This window comes from Scyliorhinus canicula, chromosome 10, assembly GCF_902713615.1.
Source record: "Scyliorhinus canicula chromosome 10, sScyCan1.1, whole genome shotgun sequence".
Classification (NCBI taxonomy): domain Eukaryota; kingdom Metazoa; phylum Chordata; class Chondrichthyes; order Carcharhiniformes; family Scyliorhinidae; genus Scyliorhinus; species Scyliorhinus canicula.
In genome coordinates this window covers 102,453,335-102,477,800 of record NC_052155.1, presented here as the reverse complement: position 1 = coordinate 102,477,800, position 24,466 = coordinate 102,453,335, and the positions used below count along the sequence as shown (strand labels likewise).

Genomic DNA, 24,466 nt, shown 5'->3' with positions numbered 1-24,466 from the left:
GGGCAAACAGTAATAGGGAGCGACTAAAGTATTCTGATCGGACTCTGTTGGTTCTTACATTTGCCACCGGAGCTTGATCTAGCAGCCAGACCCAATCCACAGATCCCTGCCCAAACCCAAACCTGCCTAAAATATCCCATAGGTACTTCCACTCCACCCGGACGAAAGCCTTCTCCGCATCATGGCTACTGCCACCTCAACATTGCGCCCCTCCGTCTAAGAAGCCGTCTAATATTGGATGTCAGGTGTCTGCCCTTCATAAATCCTGTCTGATCCTCCCCGATTACCTCCGGGTCACAATCCTCTATTCGGATGGCCAAGATCTTTGCCAGCAATTTAGCATCTACATTCAATTGGGAAATTGACCTGTACGATCCACAGCTCTCCGGGTCCTTGTCTCGCTTCAGGATGAGAGAGATTGGTGCCTGTGATAGCGTTGGGGAAGCACTCCCAGCTGCTTGGACTCTTTAAAAGCCTTGACCAGAAGTGGCCCCAGTAGCCCAGAGAACTTTTCATAAAATTCCATAGGGAATCCATCAGGTCTCGGGGCCTTACCCGATTGCATCGCCCCCAATCCATCTATCACCTTCCCGCACCCAATTGGGCGCCCCAAGCTCCTCATCTATCTTGGAGAACTCCCTCCAGGAATTGATTCATACCCTCCTCCCCGACCGGGGGGTTCAGACTCATATAGTTGACTATAGAATTCACGGAACACGCGTTAACAGCCCCCGGGTCCATCACTACCTTCCCTCTCATATCCTTTATTTTCCCTATTTCTCTCGCCGCCTCCTGCTTCCTCAGCTGATGTGCCAGCATCCTGAGTGGCTTTCTGCCCATATTCATATTTTCCCCTTTTACCCTCCTCGGCTGTCCCTCCGCCTTAACTGTGGAAAGGAGCCCAAATTCCATTTGGAGTCTCTGAGGCTCCTTTAGGAGCTCCTCATTCAGAGACATCGCATATCTCCTGACCAGCTGCGCCTGTTCAGTCTTCTCCCTATGAGCCCGAATCGAAGTACATTCCCCTCTAATAACCGCCTTCAATGCCTTCCACACCACCCCAGCCGCGGTCTCTCCCGTGTCGTTCTTTATATACCCCCGAATGGCCTCCGTCACTTGCTCACAGATCTCGTTGTCCGCTAACAGCCCTGCATCTAATCTCCACTGTGGGCGCTGAGATTTTCCTGTGCTTACCCGCAAGTCGATCCAATGTGGTGCGTGGTCTGACACCACAATTGCTGAGTACTCCGTGTCCTCCACCCCCACTCAGTGTTTTATCCAGTATAAAGAAATCTATCCTGGAGTATGCCTTGTGCACATGAGAGCAGAATGAATATTCCTTGCTTTGTGGCCTATTGAATCTCCATGGATCAACTTCTGCCATGTGCTGTTCTCGGGGTTCTTTTGCCATTGCTGATACCTTCCCTGGCCGAGAACTTGACCGGTCCATTCTCGGATCTAGGACCGTGTTGAAGTCACCCCTCCATAACCAACCGGTGCGAGTCAAGGTCCGGGGTCTTTCCCAGCACCTTCCTGACAAACGCGACATCATCCCAGTTTGGGACACATATTTACCACACCACTGCCATTCCCTCCAGTTTCCCGCTAACCATAATAAATCTGCCTCCTGTGTCTGCCTCTATCTTCCTTGCCTCAAATGCAACTCTTTTGTTAAGCAGGATGGCCACCCCGCCTTGTTTTAAAGTCTATTCCCAAATGGAACGCCTGTCTGACCCATCCCTTCTTTTGTCTAACTTGGTCTCCCAGCTTCAAGTGTATCTCCTGTAGCATGGCCATGTCCACTTTTAGCTGTCTCAAGTGTGCAAACACACGGGCCCTTTTGACCAGCCCATTTAGTCCACGAACATTCCACATAACCAGTCTGGTCGGAGGGTCTCTTGCCCCCCCCCTCCCTTGTCGATCAGCCATGACCTTTCCTAAGCCTGCCCCTCGGCAGCCACCGCCATCTGGTCTCCATCTCCAACCTCCTAAAAGTCCCTTAGTCGTCAGCAGTCCCCTCCCACCCCCCTCCCCTACACCGTCTCTCTTCAGTTCTCCCCCCACTTTGCTCCCATGAACCAGCTCTTCCAGCAAGCCTAGCAGCTCCCGCCCCTACCGCCTGCTGGATCCTCTCCTCCCCACTCTTAACATAAGTTCTCAAAACAATAGCAACAAACACAGAAAGCAAACAAACAAACCCCCAAGGTCCGGGTGCAGAGGCCCACCCCTCCTCCCTTTTCAACATCTTATCAGTCCCATCACCTTCAAACAGATCCGAAAACAATAGAAGAAAAATCAAACAGGATAAGAAAAACATTTTTGTATGCAAAAACTCGCAAGTATCTTTTGTTTTTCTTCCTCCCCTAGAACATCGCAATTTAAAAACTTTTTTATTGTACCTCGGTACATTCAGCAGCGGATCAAAATCAAATCAATCCAAGAGATCCTTCTTTTCCCGATCGCTGCAACTTAAGTTACAGTGAAAGGCTGAGATATTTTTAAATATAAAGCAACACAAAACTTTTAACTCCGACCACTACAGTTTAGATTTAAAAGTCATTATACCTCTACCAAATTGTTGTCCTTCATGAAGATCGCCACTTCTTCCGATGAGCCAAAATATAGTTCCCGGTTCTCGTAGGTCACCCAAAGACTGGCTGGGTAGAGCAGTCCAAATTTTATTCCCTTCGCATACAGGTCGCCTTAACCTTATTAAAACTCGCCCTCCTCTTTGCGAGTTCTGTTCCCAAGTCTTGATAGACCCGGATCTCAATGTTCCCACATGAACCGTTTTGTCAGCCTGGCCCACCTCATAATGCGTTCCTTGTCCAGGATCCAATGCAGCGTCACCACCATCGCTCTCGGGGGCTCATGCCCCTGGGGCTTATGCATGAGCATCCTGTGAGCCCGGCCCACCTCTAAAGGCCTGTCGAAAGCATCTTCCCCGAGCATCGTCTCCAGCATCTTCCCCACATAAGCACCGGCATCCGATCCCTCCTTTCCTTCTGGCAGACCGACGATCCGGATATTCTGCCTGGGAGAATGATTCTCCAGGTCCTCCACCTTCTCCAACATCCTTCTTCTCCTCTCGCTTTTATCCACTTATGTTGAAAAATTCCCACAGAAATCCAGCTTAAAAGACGTTAAACGACCACTAAGAGCGGGAGCTGCTCAATGTGCGACCGTTCACTCCATGGTCGCCACTGGAAGTAGTAAAATTTCATTCGTTCCCACTCATTAGCCATGTCAAACAGAAATTCAGGAAAGAAAGTTAAAAGTGAGTTTGTGGTGTAGCTTTTGGCACGTACCAGATACTCTAAATTTGTATATATTTGAATTGGTGAGCAATCTCTGTTCATATCGTAGATATATTTGTTACAATCAGTCGTCTCTATAATTGGCAAAGAATCTGAGGCTGCGGGGAGTTAACAGATTTTGTAATTGATTTGAATTAAGTGTGTTCCTTGCATTGCCGGGTGAAATAGAAAGGCATGATAGATTATCGAGTCCCAATGTTGTAAACAGCAACTGTCAGTCTTTAACATGTAACATGTTCCCATGTGTCACATGCCAATTTAGCTCCCCATCATCACACATTTCAAAAGGAAAAAAAATCTAATGTAGTTTGGTTGCAAGTATTGCATTATGGTTGATGGTGTACTTGTGCTAGCTCACCTGCTAGTGTGGTGCTCCCCCCCCGACTGTCCATCTGTACCTCTCCCTGACTGATGCATGTCTCTTCTTTTCTCTCCTCCTCCTCCCTTCCTCGTCCTACTGGTCTTAGTCCCTCCTTTCTGTGACTTAACTTCAGATTTGAAGGCGAGGTGGGTCTCCCTGCCCTGGAAAGTCACCCAGAGCTTGGCGGTGTGCAGCATTCTGAGCTGCACGTTGTTCTTGTAAAGGGCCGCCTTGGCTTTGTTAAATTCTACCCGGCGCATGATCAGTTCTGCCCCATTGTCCTGGTGTACACTGATCGAATGTGTCTCCCATTTACAGGACCTTGTATGTCTTGCCCAGTTCAAGATATTTTGCCGGTCTTGGTACCAGTGCAGTTTTGCAGTGATGCCCGTGGCTGCTCCCCAGCCTTGGGCTTTGGACTGATTGACCTGTGGGCTCTGTCCACTTCTGGGGATTTGGGGAAGCTTTCCCCTCCCAATCAGTTTGCCCAGCATATGGGCCACATACTCGGTAGGGTTTCTGCTCCGGTAGCCCACAATGTGGAGATTTTGGTGGTGTGATCAATTTTCTTGGCCCTTAAAATTTCCCTTTAGTGTCCAGTACATCACCACCAACCTTGCCATTTCTGTCTCCAATGAGGCAATCCGATAGCCTTCTCCAGTTCCCTGATTGCCACCTCCTGTGTCTCCAGATGCTGCTTCATCTTTTCTAGTTCTGCTTACAGGGTGATCAGCCCCTCTGCTGTGGTGATATGCATCACTGTAAATACACAAGAGGTTAATGTAAATACACGTAGACTAGCTAGACACTAGGGAGCACCAGAGACATGACACACAGACATTCATCCAATAGGCCAGTAAGATGGGACACGACCAATGGGCATTCATGATACATGGGTCACACTACTACAGGAGGGCATTACACCAACCCATATAAAAGGACACAGCACACATGATCTTCCTCTTTCCAGTGGGGAGACTAAGTGAGTAGACAGGGTTGATTTGAAACACATCACACCCACCACGTGGATTGTAGCAGACTGGTTCGTCAGTCTGAGTAGCTGTAGCAGGATTAACAGGGGAAGTCTATCCAAGTAGGAGAATTGTTAACCGTTTAATAAATGTGTTAAAGCTATCTCCAAGTCTGAACCTTCCTTTGTCAGAGTGCACATCAAGGAAGCAGCTTATGCTACATCAAGAGCACAACAAAACATCTGCTATTGCCGCTTTCACCGTCGCCATCATTTCAAGTTTGACGGCATCCTTGAGCTCTTGGATTTCCTGTGTTAGGAATTCCCTCCATACTTTCATCGGAAAGGTAGCCTAGCATGTGTTCTGGCGGTCCATCTCGTTTGAGTGTAGCCGGGACCTCGTCGCTCCGCGTATCCACCATCGCGTCAGTTTTTCTCTCCTGGATTTTACTGCCTCTGATGTCTCTTCGGCTCCTCGGATTGCTTTTGCTTGGCATGTTTTTTTCATTTGTGGTAGTGTTGCAGGAGTGTGGGGGTTTTTTATCCTGGGTTTAGCGGGCTATTTTGGGTCAAAAGTGCCAAATTTGAGTTTCTAGGAGGCGAGCCAACTTTTGTGTGTCCGCTCAGAATATCTCTGTCACCAGAAGTCGAAGAAATGATTTATTTGTACTATTCATTTAGTCTACTGTATTTGCTGGTCTTCATGTGTGCTCCTTTACACTAGGGACTAAGCACAGACTGGGTGACCAGTTTGCGGAACACCTTTGCTCAGTCCAGAAGCATGATCTTGACTGTCTAGCTGCTTGACATTTCAAGTCACCATCTTGCTCTCATGCTCACATTTCTGGAACATTGTAGCAGGCAGAGGACAGTGAAGCCCAATGAATGAAGGTGAAATGAAGGGGTCCCGTGACCTCGAGTCTGCCTAACAGCAAGCCTGGGTGGTTTGATCGTTGGAGATTAAAGGGGGCCCAGATCGTTTTACTGGGACGAAGGTGAAAGTTGTTTACACTTGGAGACCATGACAGCAGCCACTATGCTAACAGTACTTAGACTTTTGCTTTTCTGGGACTCGGAGACTCAGTGAGAATGTTAGGTTTTAAGCAAGTATGCTTTATGTCCATATTTGTCTGCCAGGGTCTGAGGGGACAGAGCAGTTAGAGGCTGAAAATCTCTATGGTTCACCATGCGAGAATGCAGGTGGAAGCTCGTCCTCTGAAAAGACCAAATTCGTGAGGAGTTAAAATTCAGCTGGAACAGGCAGCGCTAGAGGGAGGGTCTCCAATAACACTCAGTGAGGACAATTCTGGGGACCAGGTAGAGAAATGAAAAGAACAAATAAGCCCCCAGGAGCTAAGAATCATTTTGGACTGAATGAGAATTCAGTAATTACTTAAGGATAGTGTAATGTATGCCTGATTGCTTTTTTTCATTTTGTGTTTTATGCTAAAACTGTTCTTTTGCAACAAAGATGGTGTTCATCAACTGTGCTTTAGTCTTTTGTTACAGTAAATTTCTGAAAACACGATATCTTGTTGTGTCATCCTTTCAACTATTAACTTTAAAACAAAATTCAAACTTCATGTTGTTGCTTTCTAGGGAGATCGTAACGTTATCATCAAGTATGACTTGGTAGCAGTGCTACTGACTGAGCTGGCAGAAAGTTGGAGGTCATAATTCCCAGTCTGGGGGCAGTACAGTGGTCAGCACTGCTGCATCACGGCACTGAGATCCCAGGTTTGATCCTGGCTCTGGGTCACTGCCCATGTGGAGTTTGCATGGGTTTCACCCCCACAACCCAAAGATATACAGAGTAGGTGGATTGGCCATGTTAAATTACCCCTTAATTGGAAAAATTGAATTGGGTACTCTAAATTTATATTTAAAAAAATAATTCCTAGCCTGGGCTTGCAGGAGGTGGCGAGGGAACCAATTGACTGTAGCCTCACCAACTTTGTTGCAGATGAATCTATCCATGATAGTAGTAGTAGTGATCATTGCACATTCCTTGTGAAGACAACGTCCTGTCTTCATTTCATAGAATTTACAGTGCAGAAGGAGGCCATTCAGCCCATTGAGACTGCATCGGCTCTTGGAAAGAGCACCCTACCCAAGCCCATACCTCCACCCTATCCCTATAACCCAGTAACCCTACCTAACACTAAGGACAATTTTGGACACAAGGGCAATTTATCATGGCTAATCCACCTAACCTGCACATCTTTGGACTGTGGGAGGAAACCGGAGCACCCGGAGGAAACCCACGCACACACGGGGAGAACATGCAGACTCCACACAGACAGTGACCCAAGCCAGGAATCGAACCTGGGACCCTGCAGCTGTGAAGCATTTGTGCTAACCACTATGCTGCCATGCTGCCCATAAGGGTGCTAAGGATACCCTTATGGGTATCTTGTGTTGTGTAGATTACCACAAATCTAAATGGGATAGATTCAGGACAGATCCAGCAGCTCAAAATTGGATGACCCATGAGATGCTGTGGGCCATAATCAGCAGTGCCAACCTATTCCACCACCATCTGTAATCTTAGTCCAGCATATTCTTTGAACTACAGTTACCATCTAGCCAAGAGACCAACCTTGCTTTCAATGAACAATATAGAGCATGCTGGAGGCAGAACTTGGCACACCTGAAAATGAAATGACAACTTGGAGAAGTTGCATCATAGAACCATGTCCTCTAAACAATTGAATCGGCACGCTGTAAACAAATCTAAGCAATTTCACAACCAACAGATTAAAGCTTTGTAGGCCTGTCATATTCAGTCAGAAATGGCCTTGGAGAATTAAACAACAGATGGGAAGAGGAGGCTCCACTAACATGCCCATTCTCTATGTTGGAGCCTCAGCACGCGAGTGCAAAAGGGGGCTGGAGCATTTGTAACCATCTTCAGCCAGAAGTGCTGAGTGGAAGAGCCATCTTGGCATCCTATAGTCCCTAGCATCAGAAAGCCAGTTTTGAGCCATTTTGATTCACTTTCTGTGATGTTAAGAATTGGCTGAATGCACTGGATAAAAAGGAAGGCCGTTCGTTCTGACAGCATCTCAGCTGTAGTGCTAAAAACTTTGGATCTAGAACCAGCTGTGTTCTTAGCCAACATGTCGCAGTATAGTTACACTACTGGTATCTCCCCAACAAGACAAAGTGGAAAATTGTCCAGCTATGTCCTGTCCACAAGAAGTAAGAAAAATCTAATACAGTCAATTACTGTGTTATTCTACTTTCGGCACTGTCAAGTGGCACTTACTCATATGCTTGGTGATTGCCAGAGCCATGCGGCTCCAGACCTCCTTACAACCTTTGTTGAAACATTGACAAATGAACAGAATTCCAGAGGTGAAAGATTTGTGGGTGCAGGCAGGTGGACTATCCACTGGTTGGAATCATAGGACAAAGCACAATAGTGCAAAGGAAGATGGTTAAGAGGCCAGTCATCTCAACCCCTGGTCATTAATCCACGGATTTCAAAAGGCAGTGTCCATCTACAGCTTGGACCTTCCCTCCATCATAAGGTCAGAAGTGATGATTGCCATGTTCTGTCCTATTTGAAGCTATTTGGGTAATGACAGTCCATGTCTGCAAGACCTGGATAACATTCAGGCTTGGGCTGAGAAGTGACAAGTGACATTCTCACTACACAGTGCCTGGCAATGAACATCTAAAGCAAGAGCAACTCTAATCATCTTGATTTCCTTTTTGTTTTTTTAGAAAATATTTTATTGGGGCATTTATAGATTTAAACAATTTTCAACCATCAGATTTCAACAAGAACAAAACAATATAACCAACAAACCCCAGCCAACATGGCTTATACAGACAGTGCCATCGTCCCCAGCTTCCCTTCCGTTTGTTCTCCTGCCCTTGTTACCACCACCCCCCCCGGGCTCCCGGATCTTCCGGCGTACCAAAGATTGCCACCTCTGGACTTGGCACCCCCCCCCCCCCCCCCCACTTTAATACCTCTGACATGACATCAGCAAACCCCTGCCATTGATCCCTCAGCCTCGGACATGCCCAAAATAATAATAAGCTTTATTATTGTCACAAGTAGGCTTACATTAACGTTGCAATGAAGTTACTGTGAAAAGCTCCTGGTCACCACTTTCTGGTGCCTGTTCAGGAACTCGGAGGGAGAAACAGCACGTCTTTTGGGACTTGTGGGAGGAAACCGGAGCACCCGGAGGAAATGCACACAGACACTGGGAGAATGTGCAGACTCCGCACAGACCGTGACCCAAGCCAGGAATCGAACCCAGGTCCCTGGCGCTGTGAAGCAACAGTGCCAACCACTGTGCTACCATGTCGCCCATTAATAATAGATCTAACTATTTGTGGAAAAGAATTCCAAACCGTTACCAGTCTTTGTGTGTGAAAGTGTTTCCCAAGTTCATTCCTGAAAAGTCTGGTTCTTAACTTTTTTTAAGTCCACTAGTCCAAGGATTCTGAGCCAGTGGAAATAGTTCCTTATCCCTAAGTAGGAAACTGAGGGAAACCAGTTGCATTTTTGTAGCATCTTAAACGTAGGTAAATATCCTAAGGTATTTTTGCAAAGGTCTAACCAGGATGGTGAGGCAGGATAGGAGGTACTAGGCGGGCTAATCAAGAGCTTGGTCGAAAAGATGGGTTTTTAAGGACTTTCGGGAAGACGGAAAAGTGGAAGAGTTCAAATGTATGGACATGGTTCGCAGCCCCCCCCCCCCCCCCCCCACCACCCCGTCAAAGAACTTGCCCATCTGGGCCACAGTTATGTATGCCCTGTGGACCACCTTATATTGTATCAGGATGAGCCTGGTACACGACGAGGATGCATTGACTCGCCTCAGGGCCTCCTCCCATAATCCAGCCTCCAATTCCCCACCCAGCTCTTCTTCCCACTTGCTCTTCACCTCACCTATCGGTGCCCCCTCCCACTCCATCAGTTCCTTGTAGATCTCTCAAACCTTCCCCTCTCCTACTCCTGTTCTCGATACTGTACCACTTTTTCCTGTAGATCCTGGTGCGGCAGGTGGGAAGGTTGAAACCTGTCTCCGCACAAAATCCCTCACCTGCAGATACTGGAACCCATTCCCACCTGGCAACTTAAACTCCTCCTCCAAACTCAGGGAAACCCTCATCAATAAACAGATCTCCAAATCTCTCGATCCCTGCCCGCTGCCATCTCCGAAACCCTCCATCCAGCCCCCCAGAGCGAACCGGTGGTTGCCATATATTGGTGCCCACACCGACGCCCCCTCCAACCCCATGTGCTGCCTCCACTGCTCTCACAGCCTCGGGTCTGTCACTACTATCGGGCTTGTGGAGTATCTGGCTAGCGAGAACGGCAGAGGTGCCGTTAGCTGTGCCCCCAAACTCGTGTCTTTACATGAGGCCGCCTCTACCCTCTCCCAAACCGACCCCTCTCCCACTATCCACTTTCTGACCATTGCAATATTCACCCCCCAATAGTAATTGATACCATTCGGAAAAGCCAGCCCCACACGCCCCCGCTCCAGCAGCACCACCTTCACCCGCGGGGTTTTACCCGCCCAGACAAATCCCGAGATCACTACATTCACTTTTTTTAAAAAACCGCCTTGGTGATTAAAAATTGGAAAGTTCTGAAAAACAAACAAAAACCTTGGGAGGACCGTCATTTTAACTGTCTACCCGCCCCCACCAATGACAGCAGGAGCACGTCCCACCTCCGAAAGTCTCCCCTCGTGCTGCACCAGACGACCCAAATTCAGCTTATGCAGCTGCTCCACTCCTGCGCCACCTGGATATCCAAATACCGAAAGCTCCCCCCCCACACGTGAATTGCAAAGACCTCACTCTTGCCCATATTCAATTTATACCTCGAAAACCCACCAAATTCCTCTAAAATCCCCATTATCTCTCCAAACACCCAGCAAATCCAATATGTATAAAAGTTAACTGTCCACATAAAGTGAGATTCTATGCTCCATCCATCCTCTTTCCCCCACCCCCCACCGGAGGCATCACAATCACATTGACTCACCTCCTAATGCTGGCCGGCAGATGCCTCCCCTTAACGAACCCTGTCTGGTCCTCCCCTGTTATCCTTGGGACACAGTCTTCTATCCTCGAGGCCAAGATCTTCGCCAGTAGTTTGGCATCTACATTTAACAGGGGCATCGGTCTGTATGACCCACATTTTTCCGGATCCTTATCTCACTTTAAAATGAGGGAGATCGACGCTTGTGACAATATCGGGGCGTGTACTCCCAGCTCCTTTGCCTCATTGAAGGCCCTTACCAACAGTTGCCCCAACCCCTGTAAGAACTTCATCCAGACCCGGGGCCTTCCCTGATTGCATCATCTCTAGCCCGTTCACTACTTCTACCAGCCCAATTGGGGCCCCCAGTCCCTCCATCAAACTCTCCATCAACCTTCAGGAACTCCACCCTTTCCAGAAACTGCCTCATTCCCTCGTTCCCGGCTGGGGGTTCCGACTCATTAAATTAATTCTAGAAGTCCCTAAACACCCCATTCAACCCCACCAGGTCCAATACAGTATTCCCAGTATCCCGATCTCTCACCCCGACTCTTGCTTCTTCAGCTGGTGATCTAACATCATGCTTGCCTTCTCCCCGTACTCGTATACCGCCCCTTTCACTCTCCTCACGGGCCTTGCCTGTGGATAACAGACCCCCCCCCCCCATAATTAACCAGTGAGAGTCCAGATCAGGGATCCTCCCCAGCACCCTTCTCATAAATTCAGCATCATTCCAGTTCGGGGCGTAGATGTTTACAAACACCACCGGCATCCCCTCCAGTTTCCCGCTCAACATAACATACCTTCCTCCAGAGTCGGTCACTATATTTCCCATCTCAAACGCCCCCAGCTTATTGATCAAAATCGCCACCCACTTTGTTTTGGAGTCTCCAATCCCAAATTAAATACTTGCCAAACCCATCCCTTCCTCAGTCTAGTCTGGTCCCCCACCTTCAGTGAGTCTCTTGTAGCATGGCTTTTAATCTTTTTAAATGTGCGAACACACGGGCCCTCTTGACTGACTTATTCAATCCTCGCATGTTCCACGTGACCAGCCTAGTCGGTGGGCACGCTACCCACCCCCACACCCTGCCGATCAACCATAGTCCCTCTTGGGCCAGCCTCCAGCCCGTGTCACGCATCTCCTCAGGCCCGCCCTCGGTCGCCCATCGTCATCGATTCTCCTCCCAATACACTTTTAAAAGCCCTACCCCTGCCAGCAGTACGTTTTCCCCCTGCCCCGTTCTCCCAGCAAAAACCCCTGCCCCCATTCCCCCCACTAACCCTCTGCTCACCCCCACTGCGCTTCTGTGAACTAGACCGCCCAGCTAGCCTGGTAGCCCCCCCCCCATCCCCATGGTGCCTAGCATCCTACCCCTCCCCCGCTCAAGCATCCTACTAGTCCAAAGACCAATCGAGGAGATCAACCCCGCATCTTCCAACAGAGAACAAAAACAAAAATGAAGCCGAATAAATGGTCCCAAACGCAAATTAAAAACCGTACCAAGGCATCTCCACCAAAGTTCAAAGTCCGCCATCTCCTGCCAGTGCATTGTCTCTGACAAATTCTATCGCGTTCCCAAAGTACAGCTCCTGGCCTTCACAGGTCACCCACAGACCCGCCGGGTACAGCAATCCAAACTTCACCCCCTTCTTGTAGAGAGCCACCTTGACCTTATTAAGACTCGCTCTGCACCCAGGTCCTGGTACACTTGGATTTCACTGCCCTCCCAGGTGCAATGCCTTTGTCTACCTGGCCCACTTCATGATCCGCTCCTTGTCCAGGAGCCCTCGGCAGCCCGTTCCCCTGGGGTTTCCTCATTAACATCCTATGCACTCGATCCACCTCCAGAGGCCTTGCTCATGCACCCTTTCCTGGCAGCTTCTCCAGCATCCTTCCCACATATACGCCAGCGTCGCCGACCTCCGACATGCCCACAATCCTGATATTCTGCCTGCGTGACCGGTTTTCCAGGTCTTCAACTTTCTCCTGAATCCGCCTCTGCTGATGTCGCATCAGCCCCATCTCCGCTGCCATAGAGGCGAACTGCTCCTCATGTTCCCCTACAACCCCCTCCATCTTCTGGATCGCCTGCCCCAGGGCCACCAGCTTCATCTCCACGCGGTTGACCATCGCCTTAATCAAACCCACCACCCGGGCCAGGTCCTCCAGACTCTCCTTGCGTTGCTGGGTGAATTTCTCGTTCTGGAAGCCCACCGCAGCTCTGTTGACCACTAAGCCGGCAGGGTCCCTCTCTGCTCCTCTGCCATCTTCACGTGTGTCACAGGCACCGTACCAACTCTTACCGTCTGATTCCCTCTTTTGCAACCGCTTCTGGCCCTCCACTCCATACACCAGTGGGTCAAACTCTTCCATTCACACTCCTGCACCTTTCTGCCTCCTCACATCCACTCATTAACCGGGAAAAAAGTCCGAAAAAACCGCCGCGGGCAGGAGCCACCAAATGTGCGACCACTCACACCATGGCTGCCACCGGAAGTCAATCATCTTGATTTTCAACGGCACTTGCGTTGCTGAATCCCCACCATTACCCAGGGACATTATCACTGACCAGAAGCTTAACCGGATAAGCCATATAAACATTGAGAGCAAGTAGAATATTTGTCGTGAGGCACTCCCCTTCTGACTTTCCAAAGCCAAGTCAATCCAGCGATTCTCCATCTTGCATGGTTGAGTGTTGCTCCAAATTTGAAACTCAAAACCATCCACGACAAAGGCAATCATCTTGATCAGCGCCACACCCACCAGCTTAAACATTCACTCCCTCCCGCATTGGAACACTGTCGTAGTTGACTGCATTACAGCACCAAACCAAGCTTCCTCTAACAGTAAGTTACAAATCCATGACTTCTACTGCCCTTGTTCTTCTAAGTGGTAGATGCACAGAATCACCCACTGTCTTTAAGGTCCCCTCCAAGCCACTGGCCATCCTGACTTGGGAATATATTGATGTTTCTTCATCAGCACCGTTTCAAAATCTTGGAATTCCTTTCCTCACGCCATTATAGATGTAATATGACAAAAGAACTGAACGCCAGAAGTGAGCTGAGAATGACTGCTCTTGACATCAAGGCAGCATTTGACCGGGTAGGCATCAAGAAAGCAAAACCTGAGTCAATGGGAATCTGGGGAGGGGGGGGGGGGGGGGTGAAGAAAAACCTTCTGCTGGTTGGAGTCATACCTGGCACAAAGGAAGATGATTGTGGTGGTTGGGTGTCAATCATTTCACCTCTAGGACATCACTGCAGGAGTTCCTCAGGGTAGTGTTTTTGGCCCAACCATCTTCAGCTTCTTCATCAGTGACCTTCCATCATCCGGCCAGAAATGGGATGTTCGCTGACTGCATGATATCATTATCATTCGTGATCCTCTGGAGTGGGGATTAAATTTTTAAGCAGGAGAGGGTGCTACCTCTATGCCATGTCCAAAACCAGATTAACTTGCCATCTCTCACTTTTTAAGCTTGCGAGGTGCTGACACTTTGTAGGAAAGTGAGAAAAATAACTTGCTGGCTTGCTGCTAAATGTACAGGTTAAGTGGATTGGCCATGCTAAATTGCCCCTTAGTGCTTAAGGATGAGCAGGTTAGGTGGGGTTATCGTGATAGAGTGGGGCACTGATAGAGTGGGGCAGTAGGTCAAGATGGAGTGCACTTTCAGCGGGTCGATGCATTATCGATGGGCCGAATGGCCTCCTTCACCACTGTAGGGATTCTATTCTGAGTACTGTTGGCTGAAGTAGTCACCAAATACTTGTTTGAAACTTCCCACAAGTCATGCATGACATCAAGCTTTGAAGCATTCTCTTTCTGTTTACAGTGTCTTGTAATTGAAGAGATTCTAAATTATTTATTGATGTGTGCATTACTGGACAAATAATTGTGTTTCTTCCATTGAGCAAGCTTATGATTTGGTAGTGAATAAATATTAGTGGTGACTATTGGTTGGGTAAACGACACTGGTTTGATGCCAAATATTTGTCATTCAAACAGGAGCCTTTCCATATGAGTGCTTGAATTTGTTTGGCTCATGGAGAAAGCAGATCTAAAAATACTCAGCAGATTCTGCAGGCTGGCCTCGTATCGGGTTATAGCTGAGTTAGCTCTCCCTCCTATCTATGAAGTTGGAGTTTGGATTGCAGAGTTGAACATTCTGGTTTACTTTTCATTATTCGATTCTATATGGTTTTGCCTACAACTTTATGGAAAGTGTAGACGACCAACACCATGGCAGATGATGCAGGTAATGCTCTGTTTTATACTTGGAATGAGCAAAGTATGCACTAAATAATTTCCTGCTGCAAACTTGGATCATTTGCAAAGTTTTAGGTACAAAACGTTTTCTTAAATCTGCATTTTGTGACATGCTGGAATTTGTAGTTTCCTTTTGATTCTGTACTGCTGTTGACAATTTAACGTGCTTTGCTTGGTCTGTATTATGAAGCAGCTTTCCATGTGGTGGTGGAGGACCCATTGCCTTTTAGTTTGTGCTGAACTGACACAAGCAAATTTAAAATTAGTTCAATTTTAGTCTCGTCTGGGACATGCATCAATCTCAAGCTTGTAATTTAAAAAAATGCACTGGTTCAGAATTAGTTAATAAAAATAAATATTTCTGGAAATGGCCAATAGATTTGATAATTTTGTCTGTCTCCACAAATGTTATAATGTTTCATGTCCTTTCACTAGAGATTAAATAACAAGGAATAATGTACAAGGCAAAAGGATATGGTAATGAGAAAAGTAAAGAGACAAAAGATGAGCTGCAAATTGGATGAATAGAATCAGTCACTGCTCCTATATCACCCAAAACCAAAAAATGTGGCAGAGGTTCTCATTTGAAATGAGCCTGAAAGGTTGTAAATTGTCTCATTGAAAAATGAGGTCCTCCTTTATTCAGGCTATGTAGAAGGCAGAGTGGGGGTGGAGAATTGAAATGACAGGAGACTCCAAGCCCAGGAAGACTGAATTGAGGTGTTCCACAAAACAGAGACCAATTGCTGTTTGGTCTCATCAGTAGAGGAGCCTGTATTTTGAGCAATGACTGGTACATCAAAATGGAAGAAGTATAAGTAAATGAATGTTTTACTGTGAAGATGTTTTGGGGCTTGGCTGGTGAAAAGAGAGAAGGGGAAAGGTGGTTGGATTTGCATTTCCTGTGCTGTATTCCACTCTAATCTGTTTCTGGCCACCTACACTTCCACCCTTGACCATTTATCCATAAAATGGGTTCCCCTTGTTTTCACCTTTTGACGTCACTAGCCTCCACACTCAACAAATCATCCTGTCATTTCCACCATGATGCCGTCAACAAACACATCTTCCCGCTTGTCTGCTTTCAGCATTCTGAAGGGACAGTTTATAATAATCTTTATTGTCACAAGTAGGCTTACATTAACACTGCAATGAAGTTACTGTGAAAAGCCCCATGTCGCCAGATTCTGGTGCCTGTTCGGGTACATGGCAGGAGAATTCAGAATGTCCAATTCACTTAACAGCACGTCGTTGGGGACTTGTGGGAGGAAACCCACCCACACACAGGGAGAATGTGCAGACTCCGCACAGACAGTGATCCAAGCCGAGACTCTAACCTGGGACCCTGGCGTTGTGAAGCAACAGTGCTAACCACCGTCACCATGTTGCTTTTATGACAGCCTAGTCTACTCCTCCAGTCACCTTCTTATGGCATCTGCCCATATAAGTGCTGGAGGTGCAGCCATAAGACGGCCATTTGGCCCATAGAGTCTGCTCTGCCATTCAATGCAATCATGGCTGATCTGATAGAATCCTCAACTCCACTTGCCACCTATCCCCATAACCCTTGATAAGCTTACTGATTAAAAACCGGCCTGTCTCGACCTTGAACAAACTTAAACTATACTCCATTTTCCTCCTTTCTCGCCATACGGGACCCAAGCATTCCTTCACTTGTATTTCTTTAAGTTTAGTCTGCTATATTTGCTGCTTCCGATACAGGCATCTCTACATTGGAGAGACCAAACGCAGATTGGGTGTCCACTTTGCAGAGCTCTTGAGTTCTATTTACAAACATGACCCTGACCTTCCAGCTGCCTGTCATTTTATTCTCTGCTCCATTCCTAATATAACCTTTTTCTCCTTGACTGCCTCAATGTTTTCAATGTAAGCTCAAGGAACAGTATCTCATCTTTTGAGGAGACTTTTATTCCAAGTTTCTGGACTCAGCATTGTGATGTTACTCAATTTGAGATAACCTCTTTTGCTTTTTTGGGGGTATCAGCTGTTGATTCTGCTTTATCCCATTTATATCTTCACTAGTGTTCTGTTTATTTACTTGTCCCATTGCCAAAACCTTTTGTCATTTAATCTTTCTTGCCTTCCACTCGATCACAGGTCTTCCCTTTTGTTATTTCCTCCCTTGCCTCTATACTTCCTTAAAACCTGTTGCACCTCTACCGTTTCCATTTCTGATGAAGTGTCATCAAAGTAATATGTTGCTGTTTCTCTCTCCACAGCTGCTGCAGACCTGAGTATTGCCAGCATTTTCTCTTATTTCAAATTTCCAGCTTTTTACTTTTGTAATTAGAGCACTTGGGTGTTATCTTTGAAATGTCTTGTTGTTTAGCAATAAATGTTGTGTTCAACAGATTCACTTTTATAAAGGACTGTATTTTTTTAGAGTTTTTTTAGACATGGGCAAACAATACATAATCCAGTTGTTACAATGTGCAAATATATTTAACAACTATGTTTATAATTTTAAGATTATGGGTGGGCAGGGACGGCGAGGAACAGTTTATAGCGACACTTTTATTATAGCAAAGAGCGACGAGTAAGTTCATGCTCCTAACTGATCTAGTAGATTGTTAGTTCTATTGCAATGTAAATATGTAACTGGAGTAGTTGATGGGCAAGCTTCTGGAGGTGATCTAACCCTGTGTATCTACGCTAATGTAGCCTGCATTCAGATTGTTTGAACTTCTGTGAAATTTAAACCGGTTTACATTAACATAGCAACAAACCTATTGGTGCTGACCCCATGAAAACTCCTTGTAAGAACTGATCAGGAATACGACTGCTTACTTTTGAATTGCAAATAAAAATGTGTATGGAATTATCCTGTACAGCAGCTGTAGTTTATTTGTTGGGCGAGCTTCTGCTTTTCAATTTGCTATATGGGGCTTATATTAAAATTGTATTGATTTACCATGACAGTAATGAACTTGGAAATATGTTCCTATTTCTCCTTGGCCAATTGGTCACTGATAGCAGTTTGGCAGTGTCTGGCTCCCTCTTTGCATTGCCTTCTCATGTCTTGCCAACTGCTGTGACTCTTCGCTTCTTTTAGCCCGTAACTGATGGCTCCCGTGTTGTTTTGGTTGCTGTGAAGTGACTGGAGTGATCTCTTCTCTGACGTGTGCCTGGTTGGAATATATGGATGTTTGGGCTGCCCTAGCGGCAGAACTGCCCCTCCCCCGCCCCCTGACCTTTCTGATGGGGGGGGGGGGGGGGGGGGCGTGGGGGAAGGAGAGCATACCACAGCGTTTTGCACCAATTTGTCTGCAGGTGCTGATGGAAATAATGTTAAGTTTACTCCCATAATAGTAACAATAATAATCTTTATTATTGTCACAAGTTGGCTCCACTTTCCTGCCCGAACACCATAACCCTTTAAAAAAACCTATCTATCTTTATCTTGAAAACATTTAATGAAGGAGCCTGAACTGCTTCACTAGGCAACAAATTCAATAGATTCACAACCCTTTGGGTAAAGAAGTGCCTCCTAAGCTCAGTAGTAAAACTCCTTCCCCTTATTTTGAGGCTATGCCCCCAAGTTCTGCTTTCACCAGCCAGTGGAAACAACCTTCCCCGCACTATCCTATCTATTCCCTTCATTATTTTAGGTTTCCCCTCCTACCTAAGGTACTTCTCTGCTCTGCCACCCCATCATCTTCTGCACAGTACAGACTAACTGCTCTTTCATTATCCACGTAATATCGACTAGCACTGCTGCATTCTATATCCCAGCATAAAATAAATTTATGTGCATCAAAATTGTAAAACTTGGCTTAGTCCCTCCCGAGACAGTCACAAGGCAGTGAGGTTCATATCCTTGAGCAGGGACCCTGACCGGGTGCTGTGTGATGGAGCCAGCTTAGCATGTTTTGCGAAGGCAGGGTTACTTGCTGCAAAACATTATTGATCTGGAAAAACTAATTTTCCACAATCTTTTACATCGAGTTTGTTTGGAGGCATAAAGGTGATTTCATCTCAAACAATCAAATGATAAATTGTTCAAGTTTTGACCTGTCAAATGCCATTAGTTTAGAGGGAATATGAGCAAAAAAAGTAAATGGTAAAAAAAATAGTTGACGATAGACACTGCGTGGAGGTGACAAAAGTCTAATTGTGGAGGAGTATTGCTTCACAAAACAGTTTTAACCAATGTCTTTGTGTGCTGGTTTGTTGGAAAGAGATTAAAGTTATTTGGCAGTGGTGGGAAGCAAGATGCAGCATTCTAAAGGAGAATAAAGGATTGTGAGAATGCACTCGTAAGAAAAAGAATTGCAATGTGGGATCCGACTAAGTGGAAATAGTCAGATCCACTTGGGGTTTAAAGTGCATGTATGTAAATAAATCAAACATGGTTAAAAAAGGTTGGTGAGCTGCAGTAGTGAAATGTTTGCTGGGGGGTAAAATGATCGTAGTACAATTGAATTGTATATCAAGTTTGAGAGTGACATCCTCCAGCTCCAAAAAATAATCTTCATGCCAATTAGATATGAGGGGAGAGGTGGCTAAGATTAAATAGATCAAAGGGATGACAGTACATAAGTGGGCAACTTTTAAAGAAACCATTCAAAATGTTCAACAAAAATATATTCCTATATTTTTTTTAAAAAGCTAAGTAAGAATGAGCTTCCCTAATGGCCACAGTTGGGCGAGGATAGTTTTAGATTAAAAACGATCATGCTTGCAAGGCACATAGTATTGGAGGATTGGAAGTGTTTCAGAAATGTTTTTTTTTGGAGGGGGAAGTCAAAAAGAGAAGAGTAAATTAGCTAGGAACATAAAACAGATTGCAAGAGTTTTTAATATTAAAAAGTGTAACTAAAGTAGACATTGGTTGCTTTGAGTCTGTGTCAGGAGAAATAATCATGTAGGATAAGGAAATGTTAAAGAAATTGGACAAACATTTTTCTGTCTTCACAAAAGACACACGTTGCATACCAGAAATAGAAAGTAAGCGCCTGATAAGATTGAGGAATTTAAGCATTTCGACTAAAAGCTGAAAGATTTCCAGGTTCCGATGGCCTACATCTTGGAGTGCAGAGATTGTGAATGCAGTAGTAATGATTTTTCCAAAATTCCCTTGATTAGAATGGTTTTAGTGAATTGGAAGTTAATAAATGCACTGGAAGAAAGGAGAGAGTCAAAACTGGGAATTGACATCAGTCATCAGGAAAATGCTGGATATATTATTTAGGAAGTCTCAACAATCTACTTAGAAAAAATCAGTATGGTCAGGCAAAATCAACACACTTTTATGGAAGTGACAAATGTATTAGTTTGTTGAGGATGTAACTAGTAAAGTGGATAAAGAGGAGCCAGTAGTTGTACTTGGATTTTCAAAAGACATTTGCTAATGTGCCATGCAAAAGGATAATGTGCACAGTTTGGGGTAATATGTTAGCAAGCATGGAGGATTGGTTAATGAACAGGAAGCTGAGGATAGGGATGGACATTTTAAAGTTGGCAAACTCTAGTCAAGTGAAGTGCTGCATGGATCTGTGCTGAGTCTCGGCTATTTAAAGTCTATATTCATGACTTTGAATAAGTAATCAAGAATGTGTCCAGGTCTATTGACATTACACAAACTGTGTAGGAATGTAAGCTGAGAGGAGGGCGCAAAGATGCTGCAAAGAGATATAGGCAGGTTAGGTGAGTGAACAACAAGGTAGCAGCTAAATTATAACTTGGTTAAGTGTTCTGTTACTCACTTTGGTCGTGAGATTAGAAAAAAAACAGCTATCTTTTATTGTTGGCACTTATAGAACTACCAACTTATTCCTCTGGTCTTTCCTTACCTTATTTTAACTTTTGAAAGCTATTCGGTATTCTGCTGCCACCACTATTTCTGCAGTGACATTTAGACTTGACCTGTTGCATTTTTGAAATAAATTGTTCAACTCCCCTAAAGGTACATTTCAGTAAATTTTCTTAATATACCTTATGGAAACTCTTAATTTTAATCACATCATGTGTTACATTTAATGTTTCTTTCACTGCTGTAATGGAAAGAACTCTAAATTCTGTAGTGTGATGAGTTAGCACTGTTGCTTCACAGCGCCAGGGACCTGGGTTAGATTCCCGGCTTGGGTCACTGTCTGAGGCACATTCTCCCAGTGTCTGCGAGGGTTTCCTCTGGGCGCTCCTGTTTCCTCCCACAAATCCCAAAAGATCTGCTTGTTGGGTGAATTGGACATTCTGAATTCTCCCTCCGTCTACCCGAACAGGCGCCATTGTGTGGCAACTAGGTGTTTTTCCAGTAACTTCATTGCAGTGTAAATGTAAGCCTACTTGTGGCACAAATTTTTATTGTATGGGTATATATTATATTTTTTGTTTTACATATACATTCTGTGTAGGTAAGGAAGGCCTGTCTGTTTGTGTCTCGGATTAATCAAATGAGAGGTTTTGGAATTTTTACAGTTTCTTTATGTTGGACTAATAATGATCATCTTTATTGTCACAAGTAGCCTTACATTAACACTGCAATGAAGTTACTGTGAAAAGCCCCTAGTTGCCATATTCTGGTGCCTGTTCGGATACTCGGAGGGAGAATTCAGAATGTCCAAATTACCTAACAAGCATGTCTTTTGGGACTTGTGGGAGGAAACCGAATCTGGCACCCGGAGGAAACTCGCGTAGACACAAGGAGAACGTGCAGACTCCGCACAGACAGCGACCCAAGCTGGGAATCTAACCTGGGACTCTGGTGCTGTGAAACAACCGTGCTAACCACTGTGCTATTGTGCCGCCCTATGCTGGAAAGCTGAGCTTGTGAATTGAGAAAAGCAACTAGTGAAGTTGTTTGTTTGAATCTGCCGTTGGAAAACCACATCAGTCTGTTTTGGTTCTGGGAAGTTGTCATTTATACATCTTTTAAAAAAAAGTTAGAGTACCCAATTCTCTTTTTTTTCAATTAAGTGAGAACTCAGTGTGGCCAATCCATCTACCTGTACATCTGTGGGTTGGGGAGAAAACATTGGTTTTCTTTTAATAAACATTATGAATTCTTCAAATTTTAACTTAACACTTCTGTCTGTACTTTGAGTTCAGTAGCTATCCCTCCACATTTCTACAATACAAAGTAAAAATTACGATCAGTAATTTCAATCTGACTTGCTCAGTATTATCACCAGCTGCGATCATAACAGTAATCCATCTTCATGATTAACCCCCTAATTTCTGCATCATCTTGCATTTATAATGAATGCTGTCTGTCGTATTACCATCTTAACCAAGGCAAGGTACCAATAATCTAGTTGTAGCCTAACCAATGTTATCTCTACTGGTTTAGCAATTTGTCCTCCAACTTTGAAAAATGTTGTTATGAGGCGAGGTTCCCTCAAATTTTATTAGCCTGGATGCGATCCCTCAATTTGTCAAATTTTGGATGGGATGCCCCATAATTATGTCCTTGGGCGAAGAGGGATGAACTGGCTCCCTTTGGTTGGTCACAACAAGATTCATTTAAAAAGGGTCACTTTCCTTAAGGGTGCCTTTTCCCAGTCCCAATATATTTGCTTTAAAAGGATCTAATTTAACAAACTTTATTCAGTTAAAGGAAAAGTGAGATTATTAACTACTAAAACACATGCGCATATATTCACACCGATTAAAAATGAGAACATAGAGTCCAAAAAAATATTTTAAAAAATATATGGATCGGTCTTTGACTTGCCCATGAGGAATAGATGGTGAAACATTGCTGCTGTATGAGATTCATGATTCCAGTAGTGCTGACTTCAGTTGAATAGTTAGTTTTAAGATTCCACGGTCTTGCAATTTAACTGAAAAGTTGTCTTGCATCCATTTCAACTGCAGCTTCACTGACTGCGTTAGTATTTTTTTACCTGCTACACGCCGACACACCCAACTCTAGCCCACACTTACCAGGTTTTGCAGCTGGTTTTTATCTCAGCCCCTTGTATATTCCTGGAAGCGCAAATCCACAAACTGACCTAGGGTATTCCTTGCAGGATATTATTCCCGCTCAGAAGAATGGCTTCCATTATCTCCACATGAGATGGCAGTTAGTTCTGTATGGCTTGTCCCTGGAAATGTCTCTCTCTTAGCATCACCCACACTGGAGCAATTCAGACAGTGATTGATTGAATTTACATCCCTGGCCGTCTTTGGCTTGTATGTCCATTTTTTAAAAACACATGCCTTATTTAAAAGTTCAAAATGTCTGTGTGTAATTTGGTGCTTTTTCTCCATCATTGTGACAATTTGTACATCTGAACCCCCAAAGATCTAAAAATTCAGTATACTGTATCAGTTTGCATTTTAATTGCAGGCATCTTGGAGACTGACATCAGCTTCCCTTTTTCTTGCAAATGCTCTTTTCAAAATTGGCAAACATTCAAATGTGGCAAACTGTTACTCTAATCATAAGCATATTCAGTGTAACCGAACAGGGGCCTGAGTGTGGCGACTAGGGGCTTTTCACAGTAACTTCATTGCAGTGTTAATGTAAGCCTACTTGTCACAATAATAAAGATGATTAGAAAAATCATTATTTATTCTGGGATGATAAAGTGAACTTTCACTATTGCATGCACTTGTTAAATGTGGGAACCATAGAATAATACAATACGGGAGGAGGCCATTTGGCCGATAAGTCTGTTTCAGCTCATTCAAAGAGCAATTGTTGAGTATTTTTATTCTAGATTTTCCCTTGTCTTTCTCCATGATTAAGCTGAATCTTGCAATATTATGATCACTATCCTCAAGGTTTTCCCAACATTCTTCACTAATTTTCTTTTTACAATTAAGGGGCAATTTAGTATAACCAATCCACCTACCTGGACATCTTTGGGTTGTGGGGGTGAGGCCCACGCAGGCACTGGGAGAATGTTCAAACTCCACACAGACAGTGACCTGGGCTGGGATTGACGTGTCCTCGGTGCAGTGAGGCAGAAGTGCTCACCATTGTGCCACCCTATGACATTCTCCATTTAACCAACTTCACTCCCCAGGACAACTCTCACAATTTCTTCTTCCTCATTGGGAAGGCAACATATTGACCAGAGTGGACAGATAAATAGAAATTGGTGATACATAAAATCTGCTTCAGTGTTTGCAAAATGGATGAATATTGGGAAGAAGGTAAATCCGGAATTGGTTAAAACAAGCTAAGTGATATTTTGAATAAAAGGAAAGTGGTAAAGAACTTGTGCAAGCTAAACAAGGCATACTGATTAGTCGTGATGATCCACAGCTTAAGGGAAAAGGAGGAATAAATGATAGAGATCCTAGAAATTTATATTGTGACGTTTTGTCGAGTGGTTGTGTTGAGGACTGGAGAAAGGTTAGTGTATTGGCCATATTCAAGAAGAGAGACCAAGGTGATCCACGTCAGGACTGAGTGAAGTGTACATGAACTCCTAATTACTGTGCAAGACTATTGGAGAAGGTAGGGTGGTGTGGAATTGCGGAAGCTAGCAAACTGGTTAATGGAAAGCATACAGCAGGAGTTAAAAGGCAGTTTCTCATGACTGGAAGTGAGCAGCAG

The 24,466-nt window shown here is 45.0% G+C and overlaps 1 protein-coding gene across 13 annotated transcripts in view; it reads left to right on the top strand.

Annotated features, from left to right (window-relative positions):
- Window positions 1–24,466, top strand: part of unm_hu7910 (un-named hu7910) — a 265,791-nt gene that overhangs the window by 24,716 nt on the left and 216,609 nt on the right. For 2 of the 13 annotated variants that reach the window (XM_038809463.1, XM_038809458.1), the window contains exon 1: window positions 14,722–14,926. The exons of the other annotated variants lie outside the window; for them this stretch is intronic. In XM_038809463.1, the coding sequence (XP_038665391.1) occupies window positions 14,911–14,926 (16 nt within the window). In that variant the 5' untranslated portion in view covers window positions 14,722–14,910. Of the gene's footprint in view, window positions 1–14,721; window positions 14,927–24,466 lie in introns of those variants that run through there. 13 annotated transcript variants of the gene reach the window in all.